This window comes from Glycine soja, chromosome 11 (assembly GCF_004193775.1).
Source record: "Glycine soja cultivar W05 chromosome 11, ASM419377v2, whole genome shotgun sequence".
In the NCBI taxonomy this organism is placed as follows: Eukaryota; Viridiplantae; Streptophyta; class Magnoliopsida; order Fabales; family Fabaceae; genus Glycine; species Glycine soja.
Window position 1 is genome coordinate 48,788,822 of NC_041012.1, and position 10,062 is coordinate 48,798,883.

General features: G+C 29.3%; 1 protein-coding gene across 1 annotated transcript; it reads right to left on the minus strand.

The window, feature by feature from the left end:
- Nucleotides 1-5,974: 5,974 nt before the first annotated feature.
- Nucleotides 5,975-6,870, minus strand: LOC114373472 (zinc finger A20 and AN1 domain-containing stress-associated protein 3-like). Its single transcript, XM_028330935.1, has 2 exons — nucleotides 6,579-6,870; nucleotides 5,975-6,472 (listed from the first exon to the last, which is right to left on the minus strand). The coding sequence occupies exon 2, from the start codon at nucleotides 6,455-6,457 to the stop codon at nucleotides 5,981-5,983; it is 477 nt and encodes a 158-aa protein (XP_028186736.1). The 5' UTR covers nucleotides 6,458-6,472; nucleotides 6,579-6,870; the 3' UTR covers nucleotides 5,975-5,980.
- Between the last annotated feature and the right edge of the window lie 3,192 nt (nucleotides 6,871-10,062).

Below are 10,062 nucleotides of genomic sequence, written 5' to 3' on the forward strand. Positions count from 1 at the left end.
AAGACTCAAATATAATTGACCAAGGCCCACCTCAGCTAAATATAACACTTATGATTGTTCAATGCTTAATAAGGCTCAAATGTAATATTAATAATTGATCAAAACTCAATAAAACCTAGGTGTAAGTATTAATGATTGATCAAGGTCTAATAAGACGTAGATGCAATACAAATAATTGATGAAGACGCAATAAGATTCAAGTGTAACATTAATGATTTATTATAACTCAATTAGATTCTATTGTAATACTCATGATTGAACAATGGATTAAGAATAACACTAATGATTGATCAAAGTCTAATAAAACATAAGAAAATAACATTGATGATTGATCAAGATCTAATAAAATCTAGTGTAATATTGATGATTGAACAAGGTTGAGTAAAACCTAGATGTATTGCCAAAAAACATTCTTTGTAGGCCACTATTTCATTATGAGTCTATTAGTTATGTTAAGGAGCCTCGCAAGTTAGCTTACCTTGCAACAATGTATTGTCAAAATAAAAATTGGTTGTATTTCCTTATAGCTATGAGAAAAGGCTCTTTGGGTTCATAAACTGTATAAATTTGTAGTGGTTATGTGGAGCCTTAATTTTTGGCAAGGTGAACTTCGACCATGAACTGAATTAACATGTTTTAATTCCAATCTTTGTTTGATGTAGATGGTATTTATGTCAGTTGATCTTGAAGATTACTTGCCTTCAAAGAATATCTTGTCAAAAATCAGTTTAGGAACTATAATCTCATGTGATGACTTTATTCTGCGGTCTTTTTCTATTACCTTATTTATTTGTTCATTTAATTTTATGACTACTTTTAAAGATATTTTTAGTTTCCAACCAGTGTTTTGACCTGATTTCTATTGTCCCTATTTGATCTGAGTAAATTGTTTCATATTCGTTGAACAAAGCAAGAAAGCTGCAACTGAGTACAAATTTATGACACCTCATCAAGTATCTGAGGCAACAACAGACCAGATAGGGATGTTGACACACACAATAGATCAGCCGGCACTGCGGTATGAAGAAACAAGCAAAACACTGCTTCTGAAAAGATCAACTACAGATAAACTTCATAAAAATCATGCAGACAATAACAACACAAGCATGGGAATTGTAGGGGCAAGTGACATTAAGGTAATTGCGACATAATCTTCAGTTTTTTTTTCCTTTGGAGATGGAGATTTTGAAAGGATGTACGATGAATCTTTGATCGATTTCAATACCATTAAGGAAAGGCATTAAACATTTTGGAAGTCATTGGTTTGCCCCCTATTTGTTGTCTAATGAATTTTTTGTATTTTATTATTTAAACTCTGTTAAGGTTACATGTTTATATAATGTTTTCAGGTTTTCTACAAGATATGTTTCATCGTCCTCAACGTCCTTTGAAGAATTCCACATGCATATTGTGAGTTTAAGTCAAAAGGTAGCAAATACAAGACAATGACATTTCTTTCCAAAAAAGACAATGATAACAAGTAATATTCTTTGTCATATCTATTAATTACCTTTGAGTTAGATTATAATTAGTATCAATAAGTATTATTAAAAGATATTATTTAAAAGGTTAATATATACTCATTGATAACATATATTTTTTCAATAAAAAAAATTGAAAACATATATTATTATATTTATCAATTAGTATATATACTATATTGTTTTTAATATATTATTAATTATTATATATTTATTAAAGTGTATTTATTAAAAGTTTTGAGGGGAGGGGGCTAAAGCCCTGCTAGCCCCCTAAAATCCGTCCCTTCCAACAGCAAAAGCAAAGGTGAATTGCAAGATTTTTCTTGAATGGCAAGAATTACAAGTTAATTAGTAATTTGTGTTTGACAAAATGTCATAAATGTGAATTGAAAATAGTAATTACTCGGTTTTTGGTTCTTTTAGCATCTTAATTGAATGATTTTGTGTTGTAATTGAGTGAAGTCATCGAATCTTATAATCTTGTTATCAGGTTTTTGAAAGTTGAGAAATGAGAAGTGATATGATTTGCAGGAATTGCGTGTAAATTAAGAGTCTGCATTTGAAACAATATTAATTGGTGATTCCATTCTACTTTTTGTGCTTATTAACATTTTTTATTGAATATGATAATTTTGTTATGTGTTTTTCTACCGATTGGACTTTTTTTTTTCGTTTCCAACAAGATAGAGTAATAAGCATTAGGAAACACAGTACGAAATTCTGATTGGTAGTTTTTTTTTTGTCTATACTAATTCTCTGAACACATGACTGAGGGAGATAACTTAAAAAACAATAATTCTATCGATTTAGTGTAAAAAAAAAACTATCAATCATAATTTTGTATGTCTTTCCTAATGCTTTATCTTGTTGGAATCGGAAAGAAAAAAAGTTTAATCGGTAGAAAAACCTATGACAAGAAAATCAGTGTAAAAAAAAACTATTATTTCAGAATTTTGTACGTCTTTCCTAATACTTATTAACATTCTTGTCTATTTGGTTTGGACAGCTATTTGACTCGTTTCTATTTAGAAGCATATCTGATCTTATTTACAAAGAAAAAAGTTAGAATATAAAATACACTATGTTACTTATAAGTAGGACCAAAGATAATATATTATTTTAAATATATTTCTGTGTTTGTATTTCCATTAAACATAAATTATCTGTAAGAAAAATATTAGCTTTGAAGGGAAGTAAGAAAGTGGAAAAATAAGCATACTCTTAATAAAAATCTAATTAAGGTTAGCCATGTGCTTGACTTTATTTTATCGAGAATTAAACTAATCAGATATCAATTAAACTATTTTTGAGAGGAGAGGACATAAAACTTCCACAGAAATATATAGATCGAGATCGAACTAATTAATTAAACCAATACTGTAGGAATTTATCTAGACCTCCAACGTTAAGATGTAAGAATTGAAAATTGAAATCTGTATACTTATTCCATGATTAGATTAGATATAACACCGTTCATGACTCCAACCAATGGTATGCAATCAAAGACAGGGAAAAGATGAACAAAAGAATAATTAACTAGTACAAGTTCAAGCAAAACAACAATGGTATCTTAAGGCATGAAAATACCCAGTTGGACACATGGTGAGAATTGCTCACTGCACCCCGTAGCAAACGCTGTGTGTATCAGTATTACTATTACCAGTGAAGAATAATTAAATCGGTTGTATCATTCATGAGTACAATCCTTAAATGTGTTACTTTCAGACTTCAGATTAGGCAAAAATTTATCATTGTGGTTGTGGGGACAAGAGAACTAGCTCCATGAATGTGGCAGTTGAGAATGTTGTGACTTGTGAGCTTCAAGCTTGATCATTGATATGACGACTATATAAGCTACTGTTTACGTTAGTGATTCAGTGCCTTTTCTTTCTAAGCAGCCAAGAGTTGCTGTTCTGAGACTGGAAATGTCTCTATAAACACTTCAAAAATATATGCTTTTAAACAATTACTATAACATTATTGCACTTTGCTTTCCATGATAGACAGGACACCAAATAGATGAATGCATGGTATTGGTTGGAATCATTATGAGTGTGGGGGTGGGGACCAACATGGGGAATTAGAAAACAGATGAATCTGAACATATTGTTTGGTAAAACTTCCTTAGGAGGAATAGTTGCCTAAATTAATTTAAGTAAAGAATTAAATAAGTAATACTTATAATAGTTGAAGGATTTTAGATTTAAGTACGCATATAGGATGACTGACAAAATTAATTCATAATTAGTTTATAGTTAATTCAAAGTTAGAAAGAGCTTACTTTTTAACTAAAAGCATTTAATCTAAAGTTGAAAGTTTTTAACTTATTGGCATCCTCGCTCCATATAATAATTGTCTTACAATTAGTCTATAATAGATTGGATTCGGTCCCGATACAAGAACATTTAATAAATACATTTTTTAAGTTAATTCAATAAACTATAAGTTTTTTATATTATTAAACTAATTAACGAATTTTAAAATGATAAAAAGGATATGCCTATATTTTTATATTTATTTTATTTAAAAGATAATTTTTTAAAAAATAATTATAGTTTTAAGTTTTTTATTAATTTTGAAATCTTATTATTTTATATTTAAATATCAAATATTTTTAAAATGACAAAAAAATAGTGCAATAATTAAAAAAATAGTATAATATAAAAAAAGTAACCCAAAAGATAGTAAAAAAGGTATAATGGCTAGTATGAAAAGTTAAGAAAATAATGTATAAACAAATGCTATAAGTTTACTAAATATACTTTGTTATCAAACACTCTTATTTTAGTTAAATAAGATTTTTAAGTTAATTAAATTAATTTTATAAATTAGTTGAAAATCACCAGTCAAATATAGTAATAATATTTTTTTTTAAAAACTATATAAAAAAATTATTAATTTTAGTATTTATATACTCTGTTCCATGATAATTTAGGCATAAATGAATTAGTTATTTTGAGAGCAATATAAGCCCATTTAGAAAGGATCCAATGATAGTGTTCACGAGTTTGGATAATTCATGAATTTAGATCTTGACATTGTTTTGAATTGAATCTAATTTAACCCATTCAAATTCAATGATTCTTCTGTTTTGGATAATGAGTTTTTATGTTAAAAAAATTACAAACCTTGATGACCCAACTCTTTAATATGATATTTTATTTTATTTTATTTTAATTATTATTTATATTTTTTGTTTTTATTTATTATTTTTTACAATTTAAAAAAAAATTGTAAACACTTTTTAAGTTTTTCTTTACCAAATAGACCCAATCCAATCTGTCATTAATCAAATTAGTCTAATTTGGGTTTGACATGAAAAATACACAAATTCGATAGAATTCAAGGACAATACACAATTTTACCTGTTTGATGGTTATTTTCCTCTATAAGAAGAAACACAAAATAATGTCTCGTATCAAACAAATGACGAAACATTATAAAATGTTCAAGGGCTACTGTCCTTTTGAGGACTTGTATTATCCAAAATTAGCATGATCATAGATTAGGCTTGGTCCAAATGACAGCCCCTCAAGTCCTCAACCATCCGCCCTTTACATATGGTCCCAAAACTAATCAATGATCTTGTTGAGGATGATCAACTTTCAATTCCTTAACTCAGAAGGCATAAATAACTAGAATGAGCCCACAAATTCATTAATTAAGAGATAAATAATTATCTAGTAGGATAGCTGTCACATTTGAGTGAATGAGAGAGAAAGTCTTTAAAAATTACATTTACTAAATGAGTATATCACTTTATTATAAAAATTATTCTAGATTGCAATTGCGGCCACATTTTCTTGTAATGTCAAGAGACCAAATAAAACTACAACCACAATTTATAAGCGTACTTTCTGCTTGTTCACAATTTACATTACTCTAGGACTTTATAACAATATTACACATAATTTTGTGCTTTGACGAGGTAAACATTATGATAGTATATAACTAATGAAATTACTTAACAATGAAACATGAATTATTCTTTGTTAACCATAGGAATCAAAGAGATAAATTTTATAACACACACATTTTGTATTTTGTTTATCAACTGAACTAAAAAAAATATTGTGAAAAATAAGAATTATGCTCTTACGTGAATGTATTTACCAATAATTTTTGGTGAACCCCACCTAATTTTGAATTGCTTTTCACTTTCCTAACGTGAAGGCAAAGCCACCGGTCACCGAACCACGAATTCGATATTGCAATTACTCGACCTATCATTATCAATATTGTGCAAAGAATTAACTTAATTGAGTTAGAGAGAAAATAATAAATTAAAGAATTAGAAATAGCTTTCAACCCAGAAAGAAGGTGAATGACAATTGAAACGTTTCTAAATTTTTTAATTTACGATGACAACGCAACAACATAACAATGACCCACCCACCCACCCCCACCGCCTTTTACGGCGCCCCATTTGCAACACCCACGCCACACGGATCAACGACCCGACCCGGATTCCCGTTCGTTCGTTCGTTCTTTCATTCCTCTCAGATCTTCTCGAGCTTCTCGCCCTTCACCACCGGATTCGCCTTCGCGATCTGCTCCCTCCCCATTCCCTTAAAGTCGAACTCGCACGCGTGCTGCTCCGGGTAACGGTGGGTCCCGCAAAGCATCATCCCGCACCGGCACTTAAACCCCGTGAGCCCCACGCGCCGTCTGCAAGTCATGCACCGGTTCTGCTGCGGCGCCTTAAGCTCCTCCGCCGCGCGTGGCGCGTCAACAACCACCGCCGAAGCCGGATCTGCTGCCGGAGCGGAAGAAGACGACGGCTGAGAAATCACCGACGGAGGCGGTGGCGGAACGAGAGACTGATTCAGAACCATCTTCGCGTTGGAAGATTGCTGCTCTTTGAGCTGGAAATCGCGGTAGCACTTTGAACACATATTATGCGTGGCAGGGCTGCCAAAGAAACCGCAATTGTTGGCGCAGAAGCGCGGCGCCTGACATCTGTGTTCCTCCGCCATTTTTTTTCTCGATACCTGAAAAACGAGATCGGAACCGATCCACCGGTGAGAACACAAATTTGAATTTTCGAAACCCTAAAATAAACGCAGAGAAAAAAGAAAGGAAGATTATTATTATTACCGTTAGGGAGAAGGATGATGGAAAATCGAGGGGGAAAGGGGAGAGGTTGGTGGTTATAAGGGAAAGAAAAGAAAGGGAAGGAATCTAGAATTTGAAGGAAAGTTGCAAAGAAAAGAACCTCCACACGCAGACGCACACGATACACCAGCGAAACGAAAATTCCAGAAACGCTTTCTTCTTCTCTCTATCTAACTGGGTTTTCTAACCAAACGGAGCGCAACGCAACGCGTCTATTGAAACGGTCTTTTTAAGGGCGTTCTTTCTCTCTCTTGGTTAGCCGTATGGGGTCATGATTCTGTATCTTCTTCAAGCCGTCTACGCTATACTTTTTTTTCTCATATTATTAATAATTAATCATCACTCTATTATCCTCCTTAATTATTTAAGAAAAGTAAAAATCATGCATATTAGTAAAATCTTTGTTGTGAAAGTCACTCTACTATTTTTAATTGAGTGATTATATTTTGATAATTAAAGATTTTACACATTCAATATTTTTTTCCTTTTTTAGCTGTATTATCAATTAAATTAATTTTTTCCTCCCTTAAGGGGTAAAGAACTCAAGTTATTTAAGAAACATTTTTTATTTTTTATTTTTGGAAAAAAAGGAAATCAACCCCAAAAAGCACTAAAACCCGCAAGTTATTCAAAAAATAGTTTTCAATTTAATTTCACGGTTCATTAGTATTTTGAAATGTGCATTTTACAAAATAAATAAATATTTATTTTATATAATTAAAATTTATAATATGACATTTTATTTTAAATTTTCATTTAGTTTAAATTTATCACCGAAGATTAAAAGCACATATTTATTATTTTTTTAAAAGAAGCACATTTATTTTAAGAATTAAAATAAGTAATTGTTGGTAGAAATTGAAAAAAGAAAACGTCGTTTTGTATTTCTAGGATTAAGAGTAAGTTTATAATAAGGTATTAACACTAATCAATTATCTGTCTTAAAATCATTTACTATATATTATCTTTGTTTTAAAATTGAAATAATTAAGCAGCAGGCCAATTTGGACCGTCTCGACGGTGAAACACACGGCGCCGCGCGGATAAGGGCAGAAAGAGTCCACGGGATACGAAGCATAAGTATTCTGGCCGTACATTCGTTCATTTCTTTATTATTTTCTTTTAAAAAAAAGTCACTTTTATTATATGTGTATAAAAAATGAAAATATAAAATTTAGTTTCTAAAAGAATAATAAATGCGGTAAATATATTTGTTCATTAATTTCTGTTTGTCACGTGGCACAAATGAATAAATTTATCATTAAAATGATTTTCAACATAATCATTTCTAAATACCAGTAAAGGTATGTTTTATCATATAATATTTTTTTACTTGTTGTGTTTTTACTCCACTGATATAAATGTGTCCGTGAAATATGTAAATACAAAATTTAGTTTCAGAGAGTATAAAAAGTGTGACAAATATATTCGGATGTTAACAATAAATTATGACTAATTATTATAATTTAAAAAAATTTATAATGATTGTGATAAAATTTTGGGAGAGTTATATCACATTGGTAAGTGTTTATATTCTATTATATAATTTCTAAGCTATCAACATACAAAAAATTATTGTAAAATGATAAAAAAAAATTATTATTTCTATTTAATCAAATATTATTTATTTAATTATTTTTTTATAATTTTTTCATAATAAAATATGAATGTCTATTTGTATATGCAATGACATCAAATTACAAATTATAATAAAAGTTTGTTAATTTTTAAATTAATTTTTTTAAAATTATATACAATTATTTTTTATTGACTAATCATTTAAGAAATCATAATCTTAAAAAAATCATTCCCAAAGAGGTGGGCATTTTTTACATTACAATTATAATTTTTCCTAAAAATTATTCATGAATCTAATTTAACTATAATACTTTCCAATAAATATTTTTACTTGATTTTTTCATCAAACATGGGAGTCAAAAAAAATATTTACGAGTTTATAAAATAAGTATTCTTTTTTCTTTTAAACTCAATTTAGTTTATGAGTTTTTATTATTAATTTAAAGTTAATAAAACAAATACAAAAAATAATTATTTATTATATTTTTTCTTATTTAATTGTTTTTCTTTCACCTTAATTTCATAATCTGAATTTTAGTTAATAACCAAATCAAAATTTTAAACTTTTTTTCTTTCACCTTAATTCCATCAAAATTTTAGTTAACATTTTGTTATTAACGTCTAGATATATTTGTCACTCGTTTTATATTTTTGGAGATTAAATTTTATATTTTCATCTGATAGATGGGAAAACGAAAAATCAAAAAAGTATTATAAGACAAATATATTCTTATGCTGATAATTAAAGATGATCACGTTGATAATTATTTTAATGACAAATTTATCTATCTGTAGCACATAGATTATTTCATTAATAGTGACGGATGAAAGTTAATCACAAAATATATTTATCACACATTAAAAAAAATGATTTGACATTGAGGATGCATTGTTTAGTGTATACAAGTCCTCTGAAATTGACAAGTCGAATGTTGTTTGCCTCGGAAAATGGTTCTTAAACATGTATTATTGTCAACTGGGTGATGTGACCCCATTAAACCCATTTTTTATTTTATTACACACTCAAATAGGTGACAAAATACAAAGGACTGAAAGGTGTAGCTGCCAACAACACTAGAGACTAGAGAGAAATTTAACCGATGTAGTACATGAGGTGAATTTTAAGTTTTTAACCATGTCTTTTTTATAAAAAAAAGGATAAAAATTTTATAATTTTATTCAACCATGTTTTTCTTTAACTATTAGAAAGTTATATATTTAGTGTGTGTTTGATTTATAGTAACTTTCAAAACACCTAAATAGAGAAGCTTGGGTCATATTTTGAATCAATCCTCAGTTTTAATAACTTTTGAGTTTCAATGACTGGTTTTTTTAGACAACCTTCATGCTATGTTATTAGATCAATTCCTAAAGTTGGTCAAATCTAATAAAGATTTTTTCCCCCTAAAACATAAACAATTGCCAACCTGTTGTTGTGCACAATGATTTCAATTGTTACCGTCTAATGGGGTGGGAAAAGCACACAATAAATAGCAAGCTAAGAGAAAAATAACAGCATACAAACAGAAGAACACTCACAAGCAAGAAATCTCACTCTCTCAACTCAAAATAGACAAAAAATACACAACATGAAGGCAGCTCAACGACAATCTGTTTGGCAGAATAAAAAGAAATAAAAATAATTTAAAATGAAAGTTTTGAATTATAAAAATGTGAATCCCAAGTTATTTTGCTTTTTTTTTTCTTTTCAAAGGGGGCATGAGGCTGAGATTTAGGTTTTAGAATGCAAAACAGGTTTCTCACCACATTTGGGCCATAGGCCAAGGCACAGAAATGCAACAACTCTTAGAAAAATTTATTTTTTATTTTCTTAGAACATTTAATTACAAAAACATCCATTTTTAAACGTTTTCTCCTTTTTCAAAAC